At 40.9% G+C, this 27,974-nt stretch overlaps 1 protein-coding gene and 1 long non-coding RNA gene across 3 annotated transcripts; both read left to right on the top strand.

The window, feature by feature from the left end:
• The first annotated feature begins 611 nt into the window (after positions 1–611).
• On the top strand, positions 612–26,997 carry ctu2 (cytosolic thiouridylase subunit 2 homolog (S. pombe)). 2 transcript variants are annotated; one of them, XM_077495148.1, is made up of 17 exons: positions 612–930; positions 3,641–3,715; positions 3,832–3,910; positions 5,955–6,014; positions 12,200–12,260; positions 12,342–12,451; positions 16,232–16,470; positions 17,274–17,409; positions 17,488–17,619; positions 19,945–20,036; positions 20,860–20,957; positions 22,598–22,696; positions 25,613–25,706; positions 25,834–25,900; positions 26,150–26,208; positions 26,364–26,386; positions 26,774–26,997. In XM_077495148.1, the coding sequence occupies exons 1-17, from the start codon at positions 875–877 to the stop codon at positions 26,827–26,829; spliced, it is 1,536 nt and encodes a 511-aa protein (XP_077351274.1). In that variant the 5' UTR covers positions 612–874; the 3' UTR covers positions 26,830–26,997. The 2 variants fall into 2 exon arrangements, with proteins under 2 accessions (XP_077351274.1, XP_077351275.1); XM_077495149.1 differs by lacking the exon at positions 26,774–26,997 and having other exon boundaries at positions 614–930; positions 26,364–26,743.
• LOC144001121 (uncharacterized) lies at positions 6,028–10,485 on the top strand. The gene is made up of 2 exons (XR_013278387.1): positions 6,028–6,951; positions 7,434–10,485. It is a non-coding gene; the product is annotated as an uncharacterized LOC144001121 (long non-coding RNA).
• Positions 26,998–27,974: the final 977 nt, after the last annotated feature.

Here is a 27,974-nt window from a genome sequence, read left to right as displayed (position 1 = left end):
TTTATTTTATATGAAAACCCTTTTTTGTTTGATTAAAATTTATTTGAGGTTGCAAATCCCCTTTTTGTTTGATTGAATTTTTTTTTTGATTGCAAATCCCCTTTTTGTTTGATTGAAATTTTTTTTTGATTGCAAATTCCTTTTTTGTTTGATTGAAAATAAAGACACAAATTTCTCTCCATAACGGCGTACTGTATTTTTATTGTCTTTAGAACAATGTGCGGCCAATATCATAGAATAGGGTTGAAATCAATCAACAATTTAACATGAAAAAAATTAACGAAACAATAAAACACAAAATAATATAAGGCACAAAAAAGTGCAACCAAGAGTTTCAACGTATACGTATTATTCTTGTTTCTTGTCAATTTTAAAGAATTAATATACAAATGAAATTCCACCAGATTTATATGAATCTTAGGAAGAGATTCGGAAATTCTTGTGTTATGCAAATAAAATTTGCCGAATAGGAGCGTGAGACTGATCCCAAAGGCAAGATGTTTGTTATAATGCATGAAATTTGTAATTATCGCGCAGGCAAATAAAGGTATTTGTTCTAACGTTGTTGCCGTAGTTGGTGATCCAAGATGGCCGATCTTCTGCGCATGCGGGTCACCGATGGCGCAGGGGTCACCGATCGCGTCTGGATCGCACCTTCTCTAAAAAGAAGAGGCGGCTAGCTTCACCGCAGTCAGTAGTTGGCGGTACTGCACCTAAACGTGTAATTTGCTGTTGAACACTGAGAAGATGCGGATGCAGAAGAAGACGAAGACGGAAATAAACTTCCCTTCTGTTTGGATTCGGAACCCACGCTTCACGAAAAGCGATTTGTTTACGCCACGAGGTCCTTATTAGGTTGTTTGCTTTCGCTCCGATGTGTCAGGTGGTCGAAGCCTATCATGATGACTTGGAGCAGGAGGAGTTTCCAAGGTACTTGTTTGTGTAAACTTCGTTACACAATTATGAAAGTTGGTGTTTTAGGCAAATGAAGGATGACTGTGAATGAAGTGACGTGACACTGAAGTGTTCATCTTGTGGGTATTTATGCTGCATTTGAAGATTATCGGAAGTCGGATATATCAGAGTTGTTCCCCTGATCCGACCTGAAAGCGTTTGAGGCGAAAGTAAATAACCAAAATGGCGGATAGTGATGAATTAAATCTCTGAAAGCATCTCTTTAACTTTTCTCAAAATCTCATCATTGCTAGCCGCAATGATGAAGTCATCGACCCATAATTATCACCTTCCCATCCTGTGATTCTTTTTCATAAACACAGTGGTCAGCTGGGTTTTGTGTGAAGTTGTTGTCAGTTAAACAAAATTCTGTTCCAATTTCGACCTGATTGCTTAAGGCCGTACAGTGATTTTTCCAGTTTATACACTAGACTATCTTTTTCTTCATAACCTCCGGGTGGATTGATGTAAATTTCATAGTCAATGAGAGCGTGAAGATATGCTGTTTTCACATCCATCTGATGGAGTAGCATATTCTCCTGTACTGCTTTCTGGAATACCACTCTAACACTTGTTAAATTTGCCGTGGGTGAAAAAGTTTCCCCATACCCTATTCCCATTTTCTGGCTATAACCTAAGCCACAAATCGTGCTTTGTACTTGTCTCTGCCATTTTCATCTCTCTTTAGCGTATACCCATTTACCCCCCACTGTTTTCTTGCCTTTTGGTAGGATTAACGTAAATGTTTTGTTTTCATTTAATGAGCTGATCTCATCATCCATAGCTTTACCCATTCTTTAGAGTTAGTTGATCTCATAGCTGCCTCAAAATTTTGCGGTATAAACTAGGGGTGTCCCGATACACCTTTTTCCACTTTTGATCCGATACCGATATTTCAGCCTCAAGTACTGTCCGATACCGATATCAGTCCGATACCATATCAGCAGGAATGATACGTTTGTTTTAGTATGAAATGTTAGAAGAAACTTGATCAAGTGATATTTAAATAAGGAATAATCAGCACCTTAAGTATCAGAAAATATGACCAGTTTATTCCTAAATTTGGATTACCTAACTGCAACAATAAGTATGTCGTGCATTTTAATAAAATAAATACAAAATAAAGGAACCTGAGAAATAACCCGAATAAAGTAAACAAAAAAAATAAAATGTATGTGAATATATATATATATATATATATATATATATATATATATATATATATATATATATATATATATATATATATATATATATATATATATATATACTCAGTGTATGGCGGGCGGGACAAAAAAAAATATAACCAACACGATATTGGCCACTCTCTCACTGCTCAACGTGTCCCAAGCTCCAATTTAAAATAAATAAAAATGAATATGTGACTATAATAAAAGTAGAAAAACAGTTGGTTAATTTCACTATTCCTCCATCTTCCCTTTCTGCAGACCAAGCATAATGTGGAGATTCTTTTTTAAGAAGATGAGCATTTCAGCATGCCGCCCCATTAGCTTGCTTCTATACTATGCTCCTCTATGATAAATGAAGTTGCTCTGAGCTCCAGATGTCCGTGGTGAAGCTAACAGGGTTAGCATTTGCCACATAACCCGCTATACACCTTTGAATGTCACCATGCATCTGCGGTATAGTTTTATCTACGAAATAGTGGCGGCTCGAAATAACGTAGCGAGGCTTGAGCTGCTCAATTACGTTTAAAGCCGACAGTACTAACGATTGACAGGCTTGCCGTCAAGCACAATAAATTCAGCGATCTTTTCAGTGATACTTACGTGAAGCCTTTTTACCGTCCCGTGGGAGTTTCTTACGGTGTGAAAATGATTCCGACACCGTTGACTGTCTTATTATTCGCCTTGGTTCTCTTCTCAAAATCCTCATGCTCTCATTTGTGATACTTTTTCAAATGCTTGATGAGGTTGGTTAGATTAAACTTCTCCCTTTCTTTTCCACCACGGGGAACTTCGGCTTTTGACAAACGTTGCTGTCCGCTGTCTTTTTCTTTTTTCAATGAAAAATACTCCCACAATGTCGACATTCTCTCTTCCTCGGTTAGCTAAAAGCTAATTCACATGCACGCTTGTTTGTTTGATCACGTGAGCGCTGCATGCTCGGCGCAGACGCTGCTGGATAATAGAAAATCAGGGGCGGAAGCTGGAACGGACTGTATATATGTGTGCAAATATCGGATATTTTTGGACATGGACAGAAAAAATCCGATACTGGTTTTTGGGCTGATATCGGATCGGATCGGGACACCCCTAGTATAAACAGATCTGTAGCAGTAGTTAACCTTGGTATGAACACCAGTACAATTCTCGTCTTCTATTATGTAGTCTTCTAAGTGTCTCGGTTTCACTCTGTCCCTAGTTGGATATCTTCTCCTTTCAGGTTCATTTTCCACTGCACCTTTATTTTCATTGTGTGCACATCTCTCTGAGTTTGTTTCTGGAGTGTCTTCTCTCCTTTTATAGACCTCCTGCACAGTTTCCCTAGTCCTAGGTTCAGGTATTTCTACCTCGTCATTATCAGTTTATTGATTTGTCTCTAAAAAGGTTTTCTTTTTAAAATGTGATTAATTCCGAGAAGCCCTGTCAGTTCCACTGTGGGTTGCTGAATTTGGAAGTAATTCGCCGACCAAGTTTCTCATCATGACTACTTGGTCTCGTAGGGTGTCGAAGAAATGTGTCAAATGCAAGGATCTGATTGCTGTTGTGGCCATCAGAGCAGGAGACCAATACTGCAGGTAAGTTGTACTGGTCGTGTATATTCATCATGATTTCCCCCAGTGTGTTATTAGCCAGGCGGCATACCAAACTTTTCCTGCAATATAACCCATTTTTTTTGTATTTGGTTGTGTAGGGACTGTTTTGAACAGTACTTCCATCACAAATTCAGGGCCATACTGGGCAAAAACAGAGTGATTTTCCCTGGAGAAAAGGTATGGTGTTTTTTCTTTGCACTAATATGATAATACACCAATTTTTCTTTCTTTTTGTGTGTTGGAAAAGACAATCCAAACAAAGCAATTATCCCAACATGCAAAATAGGCTCTTGCGGGCTCTTGCTACTCTTGGCATGACATCATATAACAGTCCATTTAGTCTGTACCACAGGGATGCAACGGTTCTCGGTCTTAGACCGAACCTTTCGGTCCGCCCTGCATGGGACAATACGCCCTTATGGACTTCAGGTTTTCAGTTCTACAGTAAATTTTGGACAGTATTGACGCTTTGCAGGCCACTGTGTGTGTCCGTGCCTCTCCGGTGTCCACAAGCGAGACGGCCTGCTGCGGAAAAGCCCTCCCCCGGGAACTAATGTCCAATGTTGTGGTTCCGGTCACTCATCCCCTCACACAGAAGTGGAAACACAATTTTTTTTTACTTTTGGAGACAAGGTTTTGTAACAAGAAAAAGAATGTTTATCATAGATAAAGAAAGAAAGGCAAGAATACGCTGTCATTCTACAATGGACTCTCGGTGCGTTCAAAGACCATGTACACAGAAAATCTCAGTATAGATAGAAAAAGCTCAAACAACCGATGAATGATAATTATTTTTTTTTCGGATTTCTTCCACATGTTTGAAGTTTAAGGTTATGGTTAGGGTTAGGAACAATCAACATTTTCGAAAAATCGGCACTTTTACATGGTAAAAGTTATAAGATTTTTTCCAAGGCTAACTACTTTGGTACAACAAAGGCAGAAGCGCGACCATGGGCTCTTTGCACAGCTCAACTACTTCCTGAATTGAATACCACACCTTTGTTTCCTGTCTTTCATGAGTGGACAAACTGATTAATCCAGGTGTCTGGCCAATGTCGTTGTAGTTATTGAGATCAGGCACACCTGGATTAATCAGCTTGTCCACTCATGAAAGACAGGAAATGAAGGAATGGTGTTGAGTTCAGGAAGCAGTGGATTTGTGCAAAGAGCCCATTCGCTTCAGGCCAAAATGATTTAAAGTAGTGTTGTTCCGATTCCAGTTTTGGGCCCCCGATACCAATCCTGATACCTAGCTTTGCAGTATCGGCCGATACTGATACCTATGGGTTGTTAGCTTTTTTTCCCCCTCAACATGAAAAAGCTGTCCTGCCATTGGTTCAGAGCATTCAAGGGCCAATAGGATATTTTTGATCGGCATGCAGTGAGCATGTCACATATCAGTGAATGTCGTGCACCAGCAAGACACAAGATGCTGCATCCAAAATCCTATATTAGCGTTGGAATTAATGGTATCGGCATGTTACTTGTGAGTACTCACCGATACCGATACCACTGTTTTAATGCAGTATCGGCGCCTCTGCCGATACCAGTATCGGTATCGTAACAACACTAGTTTTAAAGGAAACATGAACAAGCATCTCCAGCGTCATCACCCTGATCTACATGGATGTTTTGTATGTTTATTATTATTATTTTATTTCGTATACATATTTTATACTACGGTATAGTCTTAAAGCTGTCGTTGCACAATGCAGTCTTTGCTGACAATCAAAATAGAGAATTTTGGGGGAAAAATAGTTATACGCACAAATCACCTACTGAAACCGAACCAAAATTGTGGCCCAAAAACCGAAGTACGGACTGTAGCGTAGGCTACTGTTGCACCCCTAGGCCACAGTCGTTTCTCCTTAGATGTTATGGCATATTGAAGTTTTTAGTTAACCTTTTATTTAACCAGGAAAGTCCCGCCGGCTTACAAATAACTCTTATCGCAGGGAGTTCTGGCCATTACAGGATAAGCATAAGAAGTCTTAATTTTTTTTTTCCAATTGTTGTTTCAACCGGTAAGCCAACTCTGCAATTCCTTGCATCATGGTCATTTCTCTGTATTCTGACAATTGTGCTGGCGTCTCCAGAGCAGTTTCCGCGTGTGTGAACTGTGAAGTTTTAACTCAGTTCCAGAGGAGATGCAGAGGATCAGGCCGAAGTGTTTTATTTCAACTACACTCCTATGATTTTTTTTTTTTCCTTCTACTTTTAGGTGCTGTTGGCTGTCTCTGGGGGTGCTTCTTCTTCTTCGATGCTCAGACAAGTCCAAGAGGTTATATCTGCACCATTTTTGTCATCACTATGAATTATTGTGTTCCAGCTGGGAAACTAAAGCTTGAGTTCCCCTTCTGATTTAAATCAGCAAAGGTTCAATTATTTGATGTTGCTTAAGACTATCTTGACTCATTATCTTCTATTTTGTGGGGTGTGATATCCACTTCCCCAAAGCTGCCTGGAAAATTGTGATGACAATCCGAAATGTTAAACAGTTTTTGAATAAGATGGTAGTTCCAAAAGCTCTTCATAATTTAATTTTTATTTCGGCTGACATTGGAAGACGGTCAAACTCTGTTCAACATAGTGTTCAGTAATTGAACAAGACACTGTCTCCAGGGACCTTCATAATGTGCACTTGTCAAACTAGCTGAAGTTTGAATTATTACATGTTTGATGTTTATTTTGCTGCCTTGTTGAAATGGAGCGCCCTCTTTCCTTGTCCTTGATGATGAGCCAATATTAAGTTTAGACTTTATCATGGTCACTATTAAAGCCCCAGTGTGTAGCTCACGACCGCCATCTATCGGTCAAACAAGATAATGCAATGATTTTAAGCACACGAACTACGGCGTCCCAGAGAGACCCTACTTCAACAGCCTACCACCAATTTCACCGGAACAGAACGCAAACAACTTCTGGTATTCCCTCGAGTGATGACGTAAGTGAATTGCATTTGTTAGACATACTGTACAGATCCCTAATATTTGTGATTTAGTCATTTAATTTCAGAATTAATATTTTTGTCGGCATTGTTAGGAAATACTGTACGTCAGCTAATGATAATGGCTATCTATGTTCATATTTGTTAGTGCAACTAAACCATGCAACAGAGAACACACAGTTATGTTATACGTTTTATAGACATGTGGACCATCTCAAAGAGGGCGAGGGAGACGACGAGGAAGAGAACGCGGAACAGAACGCGGTGTCTCGTAACGTACAATTATGTCATCATGGAAAAATAATTCCATTCGAGCATGCATGTGAATGGCTCAAAACATACCTTTGCTTGGAATATGTGGTATTTAGATTACATCGTTTGCTGATATGTTTAGTATATCGTACAAAAATAATGGTGTTAACTGAACTACACATCTGCAACTCAGACTCGTAAACCCCCCCGTGTCTTGTTGCTACTAACCACTCAGAAAAGTGCTGCTTACAAAAACATTTGAAACCCTTTACTCAGATATCGATTTGTCACCATGTTGAACAATTTTACCTAATAAATATCACTAAGCAACTTAATTAGTTTTGCTTGAAGATACAACAGCTTCCTTGTACTTCGATGTGCAGGAATTTACATGGCTTTCACAAATAGTCTTGCTCATGTAATAATGTACTTCATTGGCTCAGTGACTTTCAGTTCATTGTTTGGTACCTCATCTGACATGCAATTGTTACCTTCTTGCAGAGACTCGTACAGGAAATGACCATGGAGGAACATGAAGATATCCAAGTCCAGCTGATAGACTGACACCAAGAAATACTTTTTGACACATTGCTGACACATCAGCACCACCATGATTTCCTGTACCTGGATCCCAGACTGCAGCACCTTGGTGACTTGTGGCAAATAAGTGACACTTTCCCAGATCCTCGAGGACAATACAAAGGTTTTTTACCTGGCATATAATTAGTCCATGTCTGACACTTGTTGTTGTAGTTTGTATAACTTGTATATTGTTGTTGTGTGTTAATTTGTACATTTTGAATAACTAAAAAATACTATTTCCTTTGGCGTCAACATGCAGTGTTCATTCGACACCTAACCTAACATTATTTTACATGACTAGAAATGTAAAACATCAAAAGCCTGGAGAATTATTATAAATGCTTGCAATGACAAGGAATTCTTCATTGGCCAATGAATGTAAGGTACAGTACATGAAAATGAATAAATAAAATAAAGTAAAATAAAAGTCTACATGAAATGAACATATTAACTAAAAAAAAAAAAAAAAAATGCTGTTAGAATATAATGAGCTACATGAATTGCAGTTGTTCCAGAAATTTACCAATACGCTGTGCATTTCAAAATATGGAAAATAGACATACAGGTTTGGGCCAAAAGTAGTGTTACAGAGCAGGTATGTGTTGTACACAGCTAAAATATCTGATTACCTCAATACCATGATGTGTGTGTGTGTGTGTGTGTGTGTGTGTGTGTGTGTGTGTGTGTGCTGACATTGTCCCCCATTAACATTGCAACATTCCTCAAACTCTCCCGAACACATAGTATGATCTCTAACACTACTTTTCGCCTACTCTATGATGTTATTGGGGGAAAATTAAGGAAGGCTTGTCCATTGATTGTGTGAACAGACTGCAGTAAAAATGAAGTCACTTCAATGTTTGCTGGTTTTATTAAGTTTGACATGCTCCTTGACTGCACAAGTACATGTTATGGAGTGAGGGCATGTTCCCACCAACGATGATATCATATTCTTCAAAGGCTTGCTGAGGAAAGTGAGGGAGGAGTCACTCCATGGCTTCAGACACCTGGTCAGCAGGTCCTGTGTAAAACAAGTGGTGCTTGTACATGTGACCATTCCGTATTGCTTCACACAAAAAGTTCATGTAGTGTGTAATACCGTCCATATGTAAATGACATACCAAGACGTCGGCTGACTTCAGTTTGTTGCAGCTCAGATATGGTAGGTGGAGATACTGGTGGTACAACACCGAAGCCTTCTGGGGTCCTCCATTCAAGTGTCCTCATTCGGGGCATTCCAATATGGCTGCTGACTCTCCCCTTGATATTTTCTTTTCTTGCAGGTCGGTGATGTATTTAAACGGTGCATGAATGCTTGTATACATCAGAATATGGTTCTGGAAGCCCTCAAGTTTGGCTGTTGATCTAGTGTGACACAAACAAAAACAAAATTATAAAATAAAATAAAATAATTGATGATACTACTATATGTCACCAACTTTCCAACAAAGCCCCCAAAATAGAGGTAAGATCTTTAGTTTTTGGGCCCAAAACATTGTATTAGCTAGATAAAAGTAACTTGACTGCATAGAATATGCAAAGGCTGCTTGCTTGTCGAGTTTCCGTGGAAAACGTAGCAGCCTGTAAATTCTTGTGCACCCAATTACACAATGGACCAGTACACACTTGAGTGAGAGAGTTCAGACTCTAGCAGTGCTTACGGTACAGCCAGCATTTAAGTCCAGAAAGTTATTCCCTGCCGAAAATTTATTTCGAGAACACTATTTTCACCAACCACAACGAAAATAATTTTCAACTCCTCCACTAATACAGTATGCTTTAGATTCTCCATTGAAGTTATGGGCAAATATACCTCCGAAATCACAGTTACATTACATTACACAATAACTTACGCATTTACTCTAAATATAACGTGCCAGCGGGAATCTTTTTTTTTTTTTTTTTTCAAAGCAAGTAGCTTCATAACGAAATCGTTCGAGTGGTGCGGAGTTGCTAATCAACAGATACAGTGATCGTAAAACAAAGGTACGAACATCGTATTAATTAATACGATGTATACTTTTTCTCTCGCTCTCAAAACGTAAACACAAATGTACTCTTACTTACCAGTCAAGTAGAAAGCAGTCGAAGGCACCGGCACGTCCCAAACCTAGTCTGTTCCTCATTTCTCTCCATCTGGCAAATGCGGCTACAATATAAACTCTTGTTTTGTCGCGCTAAAATAAAATAAATTCCCAAAGCAATGATAATGCTCTCTTCGGGGACCGGAAACTCTTCTTCTTCGTGTACATGCGGTCGCCATACAAACCGGAAGTGCGTCTGCAAAGGCGTTCCAAAAACGCGTTAAGAAATGGAGCGCTGAAATTTATCGTTGACGGCACCCGTAGCAGAAAGATGGCGGCAAAACATGGCGGACACTAGAAGCCGCGGCTCGGACATGTAAGATAATTTGCGATTTCTAGACTAACCGTTATATTTTAAAAAAGTACGTTTATGCGATACAACATATCTTTTTACATACTACTAACACAAACAATTGTTTGTTTTTTTCGAATGATTTATTGTTTCACCACTAGATGCCACTGTATAATACTGAGTGTACCTTTTAAGGGGGCAAATTCTCCCATGTGCTTAAGTCAGAGAAGGCGTGCAGCTGCACACTTTTTAGGCTGTGCAGATCCTCTCATCGACCAAAGTGTATCACTTGTGTACTCCGATGGAATTTATGCACTCTTAGTTGAGCAACCCGTAAATGAGGATGTTCCCTGTCAAATCTTGTCAATTCTCTCAAAGACATAAATGCCTTTTCTCTTGGGCACTCCAAAGGCTGTAACATGTCCACTTCCAACATGTGAAGTGGGTAGTGGGTGGGTGGACACTCGGCCCATATACTCTCTATGATTGCCCAACGGCCGTAATGTGTCAATACTACATTACGCTGACAGACCAACGTCAACATATCATTGACAAAGAATTCACCACTAGCTAACTTTTTTTTTTTTTTTTTTTTTTCCACCTGCAAGGACCATTTCGATGGGCAGTGTTGGGGGTTGTTACGCAGTACATTAATATATTACAGTATTTAGGCAGTAATGAGGTAATACAGTGGTCCCTCACTACTTTGTGGTTCACTTATAGCAGATTTGTATTTGGGTCCAAAATTCATATAATACGGGGTTTATCTTGGGTTGTACCTTGCCAAATCGTTTTTTATTTTAAATGTCTGGGGTTATTCCCTATATATATATATATATATATATATATATATATATATATATATATATATATATATATATATATATATATATATATATATATATATATATATATATATATATATACACATAAACATCTTTCAAATGATACAAATATTAACTAAAGGCAGTGATCTCCCAGCATAGTCGAAACATTTAACGTCACCCCACACTATCTAGTTAAGTATCCTCATTACAAATTAACTTTACCAGCTCCAGTTGGAAATTTTGCATTTACCGTGTAAAATTTAGAAATCATCATTAAATCAATTAATCCTGAATTTAAGAAAAACTAAGTTAAAAGTAACTTCAATTTAGAGTAACTTGTTACTCAACGAAACACAGACGGTTATATTGTAAAGAAACATATTGCTTTCAAATGCAAGTAACTTGTCATATGAAATGTAATACACATTACAAGTTAACTCAACTTTATTCATAAAGTGCTTTAAGAACAGGCATTGCTGTATACAAAGTGATGCACATAAACATAAATATCAGTTGTGCAGTAAAGAATAAGGTAACAAAACAAGAACAAAGCAAACATTTTGAAGTGCTATACAAGTTTTTTTTGTTTTACAAGTAAATGCATTTTACATCAGTAAATTAATAAAAAGTAGGTGAGTGAATAAATGCATAAATAAGTAGACTAAACATCAAACTCATACACATCACAAAACACCAAGAACAAGTCTCATGGTGCGCCAAAAGCCAAAGAATACAGATGTGTTTTAAAAGAGGATAAAGAGGGGGATTGCCTAATATTTAGTGGAAGGTCGTTCCAAAGGGAGGGACCGGCAACAGCAAAGGCTCGATCTCCTCTAAGCCGCCGCTTCGCCCTCGGTACCTCCAATTGAGTCTGGTCTGCTGACCTGAGGCACCGGGCAGGTGTGTAGGGGTGCAAGAGCTCGGCGAGATAAGGTGGGGCAAGACCATTGAGAGATTTGAAAACAAATAGAAGAATCTTAAAGTGGACTCTAAATTTCATGGGCAGCCAGTGAAGAGAGGCCAGGATAGGGGTTATGTGCTCCCTCTTATGGGCACCAGTAAGGAGACGAGCAGCAGCATTTTGGACAAGCTGGAGACGCTGCAGGGAGGACTGGCTGATCCCAAAATAAAGTGCATTACAGTAATCCAGCTGAGATGTAACAAAGGCATGGATTACTAATTCTAAGTGCTGCTGAGATAAGAGATTTTTTACCTTTGCCAGCTGCCTAAGATGAAAAAAGCTGGATTTGACAACAGCTGCAATTTGCCGGTCCAGTTTAAAGTCACTGTCCATCTTAATTGTCCAATACTGATGATGGGGGCTAGGAGTTTCAAAGCAAGCATGGTTGCTTGACAACAATATTCCTTATCAAAAGCCAAGCATAAAACTGCCTATAATCTAACAGCTGTATAAATAAATACAAATTAAAGCTTTGCTTGTAACCATTTTTTTTTAAACTATCTTTCCTTCCCCTCTTCCAGGGTTTGAGTCAGAATGCTCACAAGAAGTTGCGATTCATGCCAGGCATTGTCTACGTTGATGGTAAAATGTAGTCAAACTTGAAGCTGAGCACAGTCCTGTGCTTGCTTGCAGAAATAAGACTGAATGTGTTTGTTTTTATAGAGGGCGGCGCTTTGAATCAGTCTGTGGAGGAGAGACAGCAAACAGTGGAAAAGATGAAAGAGATTTTTATAGGCGCAGGATTCCCCTTCTACATCGTGCCTCTGGAAAAGGTTAGCTGTGATATAAGATGACTTGTCTGTTTAATCACATAACAATCTGAAACCCTCTTTCAGATCAGATTGATCTATGTGCGACCAGCTTAACGAACAAAACCTTTTCTGCCGGTTGGTATCACCCTTATGATCAAAGCAAAGGTCAAACATTGTGTCGCCTTGCGTTTCTGGTGGGCAGTTTGATCTCTGGATACTAGAAATATAGCTGCTTCATTCACGCCACACTACAATGTCAAAGGGCATGCTCTTGTTCCACTAGTGTAAAAAAAAAAAAAAAAAAAAGTATGAACATCACTTGACAATAAGTTGGCCAGTGGTTTTGCTAAATTGTTGGCTAATGCTATAAATGCTGTCAATATCTTGGTTTACAGATCAACAGCTGAAAAAAATTAAATACACAGACTTGATACACCAACTTTGTTGCTCGCCATTCGCTAAGTCTGCTCCTTTTGGGCTCAGTTCTGGCTGTGTTGTAGTACAGCTCTGGGTGCCTCAGACAAGATTATTTTGTCCCCCATTGTCTCTCCATGCTACCTGCACAGGACACTGCAGCTGAGTCCACATTTGTAGGCTGCGCCCTATGAAGGCCAAATGACGTAACTTCCAGGGAAGCATTGCTTTAGAATTGTGTTTAAAAAAAAAAAAAACTAATGAAACAGACCTAGACTTAAATGATTGTACCCCTAGAAAAGTTTGAAAATAATTTGACCATAGGGACATGTTGAACTAAGGTGTCTCCTCCAATTGACCTTACCGTGGCAGGCCCCTCTCCGCCCACAAAATGCGACGAGCAGCGCCCTCCGACATTTACTGGTCGAGATAAGCTGAATTGCATTTACAGTAACGGCAAACTTGTCAAAACTTCCTCGTGATTTCTCGGTCAGGTATTTTCAGGACACCGATATTTCTATTTGAAGCAAGCAAGCAGGGTTTTAAATTTTTTAGTGAAGGGTATCTTCACTCCCTCACCATGCAATTTTGCCCCAAAACAAAAGGAAATACGCATCGCTGTCTGCTGCAGCAGAAGTCAGGAAAAGAAAGAGTTGCCTCACTCACTTCAACCGATTGTCGGCAATACCAAAGTTTTTAGACATTATTCCTGTCAAGCACGGTGAGAATGAATTTATATTACAGTTTCAATGTTGTGTTTGCATTTATAGTAAATTGCGAGTCAACAAACGTGCCGACTGTTAGCTACCCGGAGCTATCGTTAGCCTTTAGCTAAAAACAACAAGGGAGAACATTACATTAGTGCAGACGTAGTACAGGGTGTTCCAACAGTCTTGGGCACATTTTGACATTGAATATCTCGGAAACTATTAAGGATGTAATAACGCATCTGGTAAATTCAGAAAGCTTGTAATCTCAATTTTTACATAGAATGTTCAATGTGAGCTCCATTGGTCACATGACACACATTAAGCCGATAGTCAAATCCTTGCCAAACGTGTCCCAGCATTGCATTGTCAATGTTTGCGACAGCTTCTGTTATTCGTGCCTTCAGCTCATCCATGTCTCTTGGGTATTCGTTATGAATTTACCATGCCATCTCACTATGGACTTCCTCTCTGGTGGCTCCTTTCCAAATTTTCTGCGAAATGCACGTTGAACAACAGTCCATGATTCAGTTTTTGCAAATTCAAGCACACAAAACGCCTTTTCTGGTTGAGTGAACGCCATTAATGGGTCTGAAAAGAAATAAAAAAAATCAATAGCCTTACAAAAAACTTAATGTAATTAGCTTTAAAATGGCACAACTTTTATCTTACTACCATTCACAGTTAAGGAGATATGGGGACTTCAGATGTGCCCAAGGCTTTTGGAACACCCTGTAGTTTCTGGTCATTTTGGAGGGATTCGACTGATCGTGTGTGTGTGGTCTTCCACAAAGTTTGATCCAGCGCATGCATTTTTCGTAGTTGTTTGAGGATTTAGGGAAGGGAATAAACCGGACAGTCTCTCTCATGTCTCTCTTACACAAGCTTTGACTAAAGCAGGACGCTGATTAGTTGATCGGGATAACGGCTATCACTCTTACTGATTTGGGGCTGATTTGCTACATATGGCACAGAGACTCTACAAAGTGTCTTGAATCTGTGGAAAGGTGGGATGAAACGATGAATGACATCTCAAGACTATCAAGATATTCCAGAGAGAAATGTGCTGCCTGCTGTCAGAAAAGCTTGGTCTCAGCCACAAGTCATGGGTTGTAGAAAAGGATAATGACCCAAAGCACACCTAAAAACACCTAACAATGCCAAAGCGCAAAACATGGGACTATTCTAAAGTGCCCTTCTATGAGCCCTGATATAAAGTCGGCTTGAACATCTATGGAAGGAGCTGAACATGCCACCTGGAGAAGCACAATTCAAACCAGAAACAACCAGAGCAGTTTGCTCTTGAAGAGTGGGCCAAAACACACACTGTTGTACTCAGTTCAAAAGCAATGCCTGACTTTCAATTTTCCTTACATTTTTGATTACTTTTGTCAGATTCAAGTTATTTCTGTGACCATCCATCAATTTTCTGCAGCTGTGTGGACGAATTCCGCGATAGCAACACAAAATGCATCTTGGGATATTTTCGTAGCCGAGCATTCACAAGCAACAGCCGATTCATCCTTGGTCTCATCAAGCTGGCAAGAACAACATCTGGGTATTCCATGCGTACTTTCAATTGGAACAATACTTGGACCGTGACTGATGACGTTTCACGAGATCACAAGGACATAGGAACACATTTTGAGAAACAGCTGAAGTCTCTCCAGCGTGCTCCGGGTCGTACCTAGGGCCTCCTGCCGCTGGGACATGCCCGCAACACCTCTCCAGTGTCTGCCAATGCGGCGTGTCTAAAGTTCTGTAATGTCTCAATTAGATTGATTGTTTTAGTTTGTGACGGAGCGCCAGTAACTGTCCGCCACTCTCCGACTGGGCGCGCTGCCGTCTGGCTGAGAGGGGCAGCCTACGTGAGCGCGCGCAGCTCGCTCCTCGTTCCCGCGGAGACGAGCTCCGCCTAAACTGTTTTTCACACAGCCGACATGTATTCCCCCCGTATTAGACATCTGCACAAACTGCTTACCTCTCACCCGGACTCATTTATCTTCCCCGTTGTTTGTGCTGAAGGGGCACACTCTACGCCGGCGCATGATGCCGCACCGTGGATGCTCGCCCGCATTCTGCGGGGTCGTGGGACAATGAACACTGGACCAAACCGAAGCACTTCCTGCATTGAACTTAAATAGCATATTTTGCCGCGCTTCAGCTGTCACCTGACTTTGGACTGAACCATAACAGTAGTAGATCTATTAGTTGAGTTTGCTTTCTTTTTGAGGGAATAAATTACGGGTATTAAATGGAGGATTTTTGTTATGCTGTAGATATTATTTATATTTACATATGCTTTATTTGCTTTTTGTTACTTTTTGTTTAATTTCTAAATGGTTTGTCCAGGGGGAGGGGCTATAGCGTATTTAAGGGAGTCTGAAGTTATTTGGAGGAGGGAAGTGTGATGGTGAGGGTGAGGGTTGAGCTGCCACAGTAAGTTGTAGAAACGACCAAAAAGAAGTTGTAAATATTTTTGGAATTGTTTTTTCCCTGCACTGGACTTGCATTGTAAATATTTTTCACTTTTTTGGATGCAGTGTTGGGGTAAATAAAAAGAACAACTCACTGAAGTTTTTCGACTGCGCCATCATTTTTCCCCCTCTTTAAAATGAACCCGAGACATGGTTTTAACAAACCAAATTAGATTCATGATTCTACTCTGCTCACTTTATAGGTATTTGACCTCCCTGGTTCGGTTGTAGTGATGGCTCCTTCTTCCCCACCGCAACCAGAAAGTTCCTACAAAGCATCTGTGGATCACTTCATTCGCAATAATAGCTCTAGCTGTTTGACACCAGAGCAGAAGCATGAAACTTCACCTTATGTCCAAGAGTGCCAAACTCAGTTACTACAGCAGCTTTTTGACTCTTCTAAAACACTCACAGCTAAAGAAGAATTACTGAGCATGTTAAGGTACCGTATATTAATCCTTTATTTACAGTTGTGTCCAGAAGCATTTGGATTATTTGCCTTTGTACACAATCAGAGTGGAATTTAAATAAAACAATACAAATGTAATTTGAACTGTAAACATTCAGCTTTAGGAGGTTTCACAAAAATGTGGCCTTTAGTGCTTTATACAGAACCCATGTTCTATTAAAGGGCTGAAAAATATTCTTGTTTTAAAATTAATTTTGATTAAGAAAAGATTTTTGGCTTGCCCTTGTTGCTGTCATGACCTTTTTCCTTGCATTGCTATAGCAGATTTTTTTTTTTCCCCATGCTCAAATTGAAAGCTGAGGCATTACCATTCTGGTCATTTGCGCATGCGTATGGCGTGCCACCCTCTACTGGCTCAGACACGTTTCTTCTATGAAGTAGTTACCCGACATTTTTCCCCCTTGTATGTAATATACTGTATTATACTAAATTACAAGGTGAAAATAAAGGAGCCCGATTTAACATGTAAAAATATTAAATTGATTGAACAATGTAATTTTATAGCATTTAACTTGAGTTCGAACCATTAAAAGCAGCACATTCCAACCGCTTCCATAGGCAAATATGGGTTCATAGCTCGTGTGGTGTGGCCATTTTTGTTTATAGACATTCAACCACTGCTGGCGCAGTGATTTGTGAAAGATTTGGAAAGACTGGGGAAAGGGGACTTTTAACTTGACCTTATGTTAGGTAGGAGATTTAATCGTATAGAAATGTTAACTCTGTAACATCATGAAAAGATATAACAAAATTTGAACTGTGTGTTTTTATTAAAGACAGCATCTTTTAGTGCACACAGCCCGTTGTGAAGGCTACAGTAAATTGATGTTCGGAGACAACTGCACCAGGTTGGCTGTTAAACTTCTTACTAATATATCATTGGGCAGAGGAGCACAGCTAGCTCAAGACGTGGTAAGTGTAGTTTATATCTGTGGATATTAATTGGAGGTTAAAGTTTACTAACAAATTGCTGTTTGTCTGTTTTAACAGAGTTTCTCAGACTCGCGCTATGGTGACATTATATCAGTGAGGCCAATGAGGGACTATTCTGCAAAAGAAATAGCCTATTATAACCATATCTTCAATGTCCTTTCTGTTTTCACGCCAAACCTGCACACTAAGGTAAGCTCCGTCAATCAATTTATACCGAAATCTCTGATTTTCTGGGAAACGAAAAAACAGAACTTGTGTTAACAAATGTTTGTAGCATACATGGTAGTAGGGCTGGGCGATATGGCCAAAAAATAAAATCTTGATTCCCCTCTTCTTCCTCTTCTTCCTCTTCCTCTCCTTCCTCTTTCGCTCCTTCCTCTTTCTCTTCTTCCTCTTCCTCCGTAAACGATCGCGATTTTGGATACCCAAACATTCATGAAAGCTCAACAAACTTTGAACACTCTTCAGGCCCGGTGAAAAATTTTACATTATGGAGTTCTATCTATAGCGCCCTCTAGCGTGCAAAAATAAAAACCAATGCCGGCACATTTGACCTAGTGCTACGAAAATTGGCAGGCACGTGTAGCACCCTGAGATGCACAAAAAAGTCTGTTGGGACCATATAGCTAAAATATACAGGAAGTGAGCTATGACTTTTTCAATGTCCAATTTTGGCCCATTTTGGCACATTCACTGTGATCATACTTTTTGCCCCTTTGTAAACAGTTTTCATCCGATTGACTTCAAACTTGGCATGTATCATCTCAAGACCGGAGACAACAAATGGGCAACAAATTTTATGGTTCCAAGAGACATATTTTGTAATATAAATTTTGCAAAAATTGTCTCGTTCTCGTGGACTCAATCTTGTGACACATCTCGCCTGATGGGATTTTACATTTTTATAACCCACTCCCATAAGTACTTTCTCGTTGCCGTTTTCTAACAATGAGGAATAGTGATTACAGGACTCGACAGTGCGAGCATTTCACTCGCAAATGCGGGCAACTTTCAAGTGCGTGCTGGTGAAAAAACAATCCCGCTCGCACGACGTGAATGCATTAATGCTCCCTCTGCACTGTTTAAAACGTACGTTCGAAAGTCGGCGTGTCCTCCGGTGGCTCTCCCGCAGCAATGAGAGCGCGCTGCCGCGCTCCAACTCAGTAGGATTTGAGGGAAACATGACCAGCTGCAATGTGATTGGCTGGCTACTTCTTGATAGGGCACAGGATGTTAGCATCACCAAGGAACTTTTTCGGGGCCGGGCGGTTCCGTTGTAATCGCTATTTAGAACCCTATCGGCAGTGGTTCTGCAGCGCCGGTCGTCGGGGGACGAGCAGGGCCGTGTCATCAACTGTCATCTGATTGACCCACAGCAACGACGTAGCACACGCCCATTTCCTTGTTTTATGCGAGAGAACTTAAGGCTCCCGCCTGTCTTCACCACAGTCATAAAAATACAGCATGTACAATAAATATGTTTTACAACAACGCTGAACTATCTTTACAATTTAAAAGGTACTTGTGGATTGATTTGTAATGTTTGTGGTTTTAAACAAAATAGCGAGTAGACAACGCTGGCTGTTTGTGTGTTCCATTCACTTGAATAAGAGCTCCAGCAGCAGAGCTCTCCATTCAGAAAGAACTTCACGAGCCGGTCGTGAATCGCAATATTTCATCCATGACGGTCGATATTAAAGTGCAAATATGGTTCAACTGGTGAATGCAAGCTTGGTTTGGACAGTTCAAATCCCACCCCTTCCCGCCACGCGCCTACTGTAATGTAAAAGCAATGGAGGCGGGTGTAGTGTAGTTACCTGTGGCGTGGTGTGGTAACGTGCGGGCGGGGCTAATGGAAAAGCCGCAGCGAATTAAAAAAAAGAAAATGATGCGGTCTATTGCTGATTATTTTCTAAAAACACAACGAAAATGAGGAGGAGAATGATGGTGGTAAAGGAGGGCCAGCGGAAGGTGCCAAATCAAACGATAAAGATGAAAAGGGAACATCAGCCGAGGAGCAGGTGAAAGGAAAAAAAAAAAGCACTGACTTTTACTGAGCTAAACAAAATAATGTTCACTTTAGTTAAGTTATACAAAATTATTAACTTGTTTTGATAGCCACTGCTGTTGCAGGCAAAACACATGTTCCAATATTTTGCAAATATATCGAGCCTGTGTATGCCTAAGGTCATGCTGTACCTCCACAAAAAATGGTGTGACCAAATCCTGTGCTGTACGAGCAACTAAAACTCTTACTCGCACCAGTGCTACCAGCTGAAAAGTTAGTGTAGAGCCCTGGATTACTGCTGCTGATTGTATGGAGGGGGATTACATCTGACGCATGAGCAGAGGGAGCTTAATAATTGTGTCGGTGTCAATCTCTTGCCGTGTGCACTTCTGTGATTTTTCTGGCATGACTTGCCGACGCCAAAAGTAGTAGGCGTCAGTCACATTTGGCTGATGGGTGTATTGAGGCCTTTATTTCAGTTATACTGTATTACTTGTGTCCAACAGAATAAAGAAAAGGCCAGTATCCAGCGTTTGACAGAGAGCTTTGTCAATAAACTGCAAGTTGATTTCCCATCTACTGTCAGCACTATCTATAGGTTAGTCTATTTCCATTGGTCGATGATGCAATACTTACCCCGGGTTTACACCGGTTGCGTGTGCGGTGCGGTGCGTCTTGACTGCGTGCTCCGGACGTGTCAATTTTTTGGCCATTCCACACCGGCTCCGCACAGCTGCGGTCCGGCAGCTCCGTCGCCGACCACTTCCCGCCGTGTCTCGCGTGACCGCGCGCGATCATGTGGCATTAAAAACAACGACAAACACACAGAAAGTCTGTGCTCAAAGAGAAGCAGAAAGAGAGGTGGACTTTTTTTATTTTGTGGCTTTCTACCTCCAATATAAAACTCTCCTCGTCCATGTTCGCTGGTGTCTAAACCGTGAATGAGCACCTCGCACGTTAACTCCAGGGCCGTCTACGCCCACATCACGTTTTGCTAGCATGCTTGCGAAATAGGAGCTGGCGAGTGTTTTATCTTGAAAGGTAACCGGAAATTTATTTTGAAACTGCGTCGGTCTTCCTGTCCCGCTCGATGTGTTTTGTGCTAGCTTGCCATTTGCCGGAGGCCTACCGCTGCGGCGTCCGGCAAAAATAGAAAATAGGTCTATCCTTGCGGAAGGGCTGCGGCACGCCGCAGCTGAGACGCAGTCGACACGCAACGCACCCGCAAGCGGTGTAAACTGCACCATTCGAATGAATGGAATCTAATTGCTTGCGTCGCCGGAACGCACCGCAACCGCACCGCAACCGCATCCGATGTAAACCCGGGTTTAACGTCAACTGTATATCTCTAGATTGCTGTAATTATCACAAATGACTGTTTTCACTTGCAAAACTGATGAAATTCATGCTTTGTCCTGAAGAACAAGTGAAAAGCTGCAAACAACTTCGAAGAGTTCAACTTCTGCGAATCCTTGTGACAGATGTTTGCTCTGTATGTGTTCTCTGGATACTACACTTGGTGAGTCTTACGGGTTTTAAATCAAAACATTGCCCAAAACAACGCTAACCGACGCACTGCAGCCAGCTAGCTGATACTTCCGCCGAAAAGGCAAACAACTTCAGGCGGAAGTATCAGCTGGCTGCAGTGCGTCGGTTAGCGTTCTACAGGGCGCCGCGCAGTGATACGAACGAACAGAAAAGTAGTGGCTGGCGGTAACGGCGTCTGACTTTATTCAGAAGAGTATTGTGATGGAAATATATCACGCTTTTGAAAACAAATATTTTTTAGAAGAAAAACGCTTTATTTCCGAGACCCCAGCCAGCTTGCTGGACTATTTTACTCTCGTCCAACGCCGAACCAGAACGCGTGCCACAGAACGCTGTCAGGGTTAAGTCAGGGCTGATCGCACACACGGGAGGTGAGGATCAAATTGAGATTCATGTTAAAAAAGCCGAACGATCCCTTTAATAATGGCGGCTAAACAATGCTGTTGAGAAAATGTAAGACTTTAAAGTGCACTCTATAGTCATGAAAATACAGTAATCCTTTCGATTCCTCCAATGTACTCATGCTGTTACCTGTAAATACGTCTGCCAAAACAGCAATAAATCCCTCCACCAAAACGTTACAGTAGGCCTCTGTCAACTGGCCAACTGGAAGATGAGATGCCAAACCACTCGATTCGTTGACTTATGCATAAACGTCGATGTGGAGTGGTAAAATTGAGGAATTGGTCTAATCCCTGATAGCTACAGCTAAAAAGTTGCAATCTTTTTGATTCCCTAGTTACTTCTTGACCAGTATCCAGAACATACTGTTGAAAATGATTTGTTGTTTGATGCTAAAATCCAAGCCTGAAAATACTCAGGAGCTAAATATTTAGCAGCAGCAAAAGCGGCAGCAGCAGCAAAAGCGGCAGCAGCAGCAAAAGCAAGAGCAGCAAAAGTAAAAGTAGCAGCAAAAGCAGCAGCAGCAAAAACAAAAGCAGCAGCAAACGCAGCAGTAAAAGCAGCAGCATCAAAAGCATCAAAAGCAGCAGCAAGAACAAAAGCAGCAGCAAAAACTAAAGCAAAAGCAGTAGCAGCAAAAGCAGCAGCAGCAGCAAAAGCAAAAGCAGCAGCAAAAACTAAAGCAAAAGCAGCAGCAGCAAAAGCAGCAGTAGCAGTAAAAGCAGCAGCAGCAGCAAAAGCAAAAACTAAAGCAAAAGCAGCAGCAGCAAAAGCAGCAGTAGCAGTAAAAGCAGCAGCAGCAGCAAAAGCAAAAGCAGCAGCAAAAACTAAAGCAAAAGCAGTAGCAGTAAAAGCAGCAGCAAAAGCAGCAGCAGCAAAAGCAAAAGCAAAAGCAGCAGCAAAAACTAAAGCAAAAGCAGCAGCAGCAAAAGCAGCAGTAGCAGTAAAAGCAGCAGCAGCAGCAAAAGCAAAAGCAGCAGCAAAAACTAAAGCAAAAGCAGCAGTAGCAGTAAAAGCAGCAGCAAAAGCAAAAGCAGCAAAAACAAAAGCAGCAGCAAACGCAGCAAAAACAAAAGCAGCAGCAAGAGCAAATAATTTTTCTACGTCTGCAACATGATTCAACTATTTAAATGGTTTCCTCTGCAGCAATGAATCTATGTAAAATTCATGGACCCTAAATTACTTAACTCAACTTTTATCATTCTCTAGAAAATGCTTCAGCCTTCCAGTCCACTCTAATCTCTGAATGCCTGTCCCAGGCCAAATCTGTTGGTGCCAACAGTGCTTCATTTCCCAGACAAAACACAGGTACTGTACACTTTTAATGACTTTTCAGCAATAGCGTGGACCCTTTTCAAAGGTTTCTCATTTTTCCCTTTATGGTGTTTTTTGAGTTTTCCCTTGCCCTCTTGTGGTTCGATTGGGGGATGTCGTTGATATTTGTCAACTGTGGGCATTGAAGCCCTTTGAGACTCTTGTGTGATGAAGGGCTCTATAAATAAACGACTTGACCCCCACTATTTGCGGGAAATAGGGACAGGGCTGACTCGCGAGTAGCAAAAATAAAAAAAACTGGCTGCCATTATAAATGCACTGAAAAAAAAACCTAAACTTTTTTTTGGGGGTGGGAGGGGGGATGGTCCCCCAGTCAAAAAACAGCTACAACAACAAACATAAATGTAAAAATGTGGAAAAACTGTCACTATTAGATTTTCTATTTTAGATTTGCCAAATCTAAAAGTAAGTTTTAACTTACTTTAAAATCAACTACCAGACTAGCTACTAGGGCCCGACCGATATGCATATTTTGAGGCCAATACCTATGGAGGTAAATTGGGTGCAAACGTGACACATACTCGTAACATGAGGCATGTACTCGTACATAAAATGCACACATACGTAACTGCATATTTGCGTCTGTAAACTACGAGGCGCATATGAGTAATTGAAGATCCATAGCCGTAAAATTCGTGGGAATATTTTCAGAGTGCACGGATTCAAATGATCAAACACGAGCTCTCGAATCTGAAGTTGCGACATTGTGCTTTGATCCGCGCCAAAATCACTGCCAAAACGGGTGCAAAAGTGACACATACCCGTAACGTGAGGCATGTGCACGTACAAAAAATGCACACACACTGTCCACACCGCCACGTCCGCGGCGGACTGAAGTCCATGAAGCCTCAAGTCCACGAACCTCGTATGCTGCAGCTTCAAGTCCCCGTCCCTGTGCCTCGCTGGCTTCAAGTTCCCTTCCCCGTGCTTCAGCCCCTGGCCACTCCACCTGTGCCGCTGCCGCCGCTCCAGCCCCTGGCCTCTCCGTCCCTGGCCGATGCGGCCGTCTCAAATTCCCTCCTTGCGGCAGAGGTGCCGCCGTCTCAAGTCCCCTCCTCGCGGTCGATTGTCTCCGTCTCAAGTTCCTTCGTCACGGCAGAGGTGCTGCCGTTTCAAGTTCCCTTGTCGCGGCGACTCTCTTGCTCCAGTTCCGGCAGCCTTCGGTCAGCGTCCGCCTTCCGCTCCGGTTCCGCCGGCCTGCGGTCAGCGTCCGCCTTCCGCACCGGTTCCGGCGGCCTTCGGCCAGCGTCCGCCTTCCGCTCCAGTGTCTTGCTCCAGCTCCAAGGGCGCTGCCCTGCGGCCGTCCTCTGCTCCTCGTCTGACGGCGCAGGTTCTGCGGCCGCCTTAACGGGGTACTGTCATGACGAGGGTCATGTACGGGTTATGTTATGTGGACTGTCATGACTAGGGTCATGTACGGGTTATGTTATGCTTACTGTCATGACTGGGGTCATGTACGGGTTATGTTATGTGGACGGACTGTCATGACTAGGGTCATGTACGTGTTATGTTATGCTTACTGTCATGACTAGGATCATGTGCAGGTTATGTTATGCTTACTATCGTGACTAGGGTCATGTAAGGGTAAATCTAGGGGTCCGCCAGGAGGCGGCCTTTTTTGTTTTTGTTTTTTTCCCCATGTCTGGGTCACGCCAGGGTTAAGTTTGCGTTCAGGACCTGTTAAGTTTGGGTTCATGACCGTAAGGTCAAGTGTCTGTTTGGAATTTATGTAACAGCATCTAGTTTCAACTGGTTTTAAATTATGTGACAGTTATGTGATGTCAGGAGCTTTGTGATGTTAGTAGCTTTGTGATGTCAGGATGATGTGATGTCAATCTTTAATCCTTTAATTCGTCACAACCAATCAGTTCGATTCACTGTCTGGAGTAGCGGTCTGAGAAGTGTGTGTGTTTGTCGGATTATTGCTCTGTCCAGTTGGCCACCTGCTTCTCTCTTCCTCGATGCCTTCCCGTTGTTTCTGGCCAAGTCAAGTTAGTTCCACGCCTTTTGATGTCATGCGAATAAAGTGTTAAAGCTCTTATTTGTGTCTGCGGTTTTGGGATACAACTTCAGAACCGTCAGAACAGTTGGATTGCCGAATGATTGCCGAGTGAGGCACCGCTGCTCACTGGTCCCTCAGGGGGATGTGTCAAATAACGAGAACGAAGTTTGCCCCACTTAGGTGGGCGAGACAAGAGACAATCAGTGGTACTTTAAAGGGGCTGTCTGCCGTATTCACTCAGGAAAATGCACTTTTTAAATACAGGATGTACACTAACTTTCTCTCAGTCTACACATCTGGGTTTATGTTCATCTTTGGTGGTGATTTCGTCCTAACCACCCCGCCTGTATTTTGTCAATTTGTGTTTGTTTTGTAAACAGTGGGACGTTTCTCTGGAAAGACAGCGTTTACACCCCTCCAGCCAATCGCAGAGCGGGGGGTGGCGTGTCGCAAACGGGGCAAACGTACGTGTCGGCTGCGTGACGTCACTCCCGTGACAATTTGAAAGCACGCACAGATTATTTTTTTCACTCACTCACTCACCGAAGCTTATGTGTGTGACTGAAAGTTAAAGTGTGTACATCCTGTATTTAAAAAGTGCATTTTCCTGAGTGAATCCGGCAGACTGCGCCTTTAACTGTAATTCGTAAGTCAAATGTTTTGTAACTAGAGGGGCTAACTCTATTGATAAACATTTCATTTCATTTTTTTTTCCACTCTGTTTGAGGTTCAGACTTCACGTTCTGCAATACTTTCAGTGTAATTTGGGATTTCATGGTCGCTCATTTTGGAGCACCTCGGAAAGTTTGTCAATGCTACATTAATGCTTGATTGAATAAGCAAAAATAAATTAAATGTATTTGCATTAAAATGTAATTTGCTTCCAGAATTGAGAAGTCCCAGTTCACAGTGTTGCTCCGAAGGCAAAGGGCAATATTGTGATCGAATTGTGAAGGACGGAGGCTGCTGTTCTGGTATCAGGTACACTTTCCATTTATTTATTTAAAGCCGTTTCAAATGTGAGGTTTATTTTGATCACATTTGTGTAAAAAATTTACTTTGACTTTGTGTCGAAGAATGTTTCCACTATATATCTCGTATGTTGTAGGGTCCCTGACACAACTGATATCAGAGGCCTGCTGTGTTACAGTTGTCAGTTGACCATCAAAGATATGGTGAGTGACTATATTGATTTTTGTGTGCGTGTGCAGAAATAAGAAATACACACATACTGTGAGAGGGATAAGTGTATGAACCCTTTGGAACCCTTACTCTTAAAATTTTGTCTGCACTTCATCTGTATAACAAGAACAGTCTGCCACACTTTTTCATAATCATCATCCATCATCCATGGACTTATTGAAACTCATGAGGCTACAGCAGGAATAACGTTTCCCTTCCCTTCTGCTTCATTTGCCTTGCAGTCTTCAACAGATTGTCTCCCTCAATACGTCTTGTTAGAGGCTCAGAAAAGACAAAGGAGGTAAGCTGTTGGTTAATATCCCCTTGTTTCATTCTTAAATTTCGTTCACTGCATACAGGAATGATTGAGCGGGACGAGTCATGTAGATCGTGGATAAATGGTCGAGTGATTGGGCATTGCTAGTTTCACTCATATTGACCTCTTTTGTTCTTTAGGTCTCGCATGAGAGAGGAGATCAGTGAGTTTCTGCTGGATGATTAGTTAGGATGGAAAGATTTTGACAGAACAGATAGGGAGCTAAATGATTGTCTGAGGCAGGAACATTTTTTTTTCTTCTATCTGCAAGAGAAACCCTATTGCAGGTTGTTGTTTTTTAACTTTGGGGCCAAACATTTGCTGTACCAAGATGCTTGGGGCCCCATTCACATATTGTGTTGACTTTTAGTATGTTTGTATTAAATAACTAAATCACATCCACTTACAGTTTAAAAACTGATAATAAAAAATATACAGTATATTGAATAGCCTTTTACATTGTGATAATCAAAAAGACATATATTGATAACAGTTCCTGAAATAAATGAAGCTTAGAGTCTCCCTGACTGGTTTTGTTCTTGTCTTTCAGCTAAACTTTATCGGAGTTGGTCAGATGCACACGAAATGGTGGCAGGTGTACGCTGACTCCCGTTTCACATGAATTTGAACAGAATTAGTTTAGTCCAAAAGACAGTATGCACAATTGTGCAACCATATCTCAGTTGTTAATTTTGACTTAACCTCTGTAAAAGGAAAGGTGGTGTGTGAGTTAAATCACAATGGTTAAAAAATAAAAAAAAAATGATTTAGTGATTTGTTGGTCTTCTGATTGGTTAATTCTGGAAACAGCCACTTTTGAAAACATTATCTGTTTAATTAATTCCCCTTTTCTTTAATTATTTCCCCTTTTCTCTAGCAGGTGTAGGTTTTTGGTCACAATGGTGTGACCAAAAAGCATGAGCTTACTTTTACTTGTGTAAGACATTTATCTGTCCAGTGAGTGACCCAGTTTTGCACAAGTTTCTATGAAAAATGTGTATTATATCGTCAATGTTATTTTTAAAACATATCTTTCTACTTTTTGAAGCACACAATTTCTGAGCAATGTTAATATTGATTTAATTTCTAAAATTTCATTTAAATTTAATTCAAAATTTATAAAATGAAACAATTGACTATGTAACTGACTGGCATGTTGCATGACAGTAGTGTTTAAGAAAGACACAAATTTGTTCACAGAAAGTTCTCTGTTGAGAAGACATTTGTATTTGTTTAAAAAAAAAAAAAATGTACTAAATTACTCACTCTGAAGAAGACACCAGTTGTAATGTTTTTTTCTGTGATGGTATGAAAATTATTTTGTCATTGAAAAACCATCAGTTTATGTCTTGAGTAGATTTATCGTGGACTTATTTCCTGACCAATATATCGACAATCGCAGTATCGTCATATCGCGAGATAATCGTTATCGTGAGCCTCGTATCGCGTATCGTATCGTGAGGTACCCAGAGGTTCCCACCCCTATTTTATAGTGTATCCACTGCACAAGCATGCTGGCTGTGTATGATGATGATGATTTATGCTACAACAATTTAAAATGTTTGACCATATTTAATTGTATCTATTATTGTCATAACTGTTCAAATGTTACTTGTACTGTATGTGTGATCCTATTGACTGTATCGTGAAGTAAAGAATACATTTAATATTGCTTTTTTGCTATAAATAAATAAATTTTGCTATAAATAAATAAATTTAGATTACACTAACACCTCTTAACTATGGAGGTA

The sequence above is a fragment of the Festucalex cinctus genome, chromosome 14 (assembly GCF_051991245.1).
Source record: "Festucalex cinctus isolate MCC-2025b chromosome 14, RoL_Fcin_1.0, whole genome shotgun sequence".
Classification (NCBI taxonomy): domain Eukaryota; kingdom Metazoa; phylum Chordata; class Actinopteri; order Syngnathiformes; family Syngnathidae; genus Festucalex; species Festucalex cinctus.
The sequence above is the reverse complement of the archived record's forward strand: the minus strand, read 5'-3'. Positions and strand labels throughout refer to the sequence as shown.

Bases quoted from the DNA above. Each gene is read 5' to 3' on its own strand.
- ctu2 (XM_077495148.1), top strand. From the start codon at position 875: ATGTGTCAGGTGGTCGAAGCCTATCATGATGACTTGGAGCAGGAGGAG. The intron at 3,911-5,954 runs GTATGGTGTTTT...TTCTACTTTTAG, and splicing joins TGATTTTCCCTGGAGAAAAG to GTGCTGTTGGCTGTCTCTGG. The intron at 26,209-26,363 runs GTAAGCTGTTGG...TTTGTTCTTTAG, and splicing joins GCTCAGAAAAGACAAAGGAG to GTCTCGCATGAGAGAGGAGA.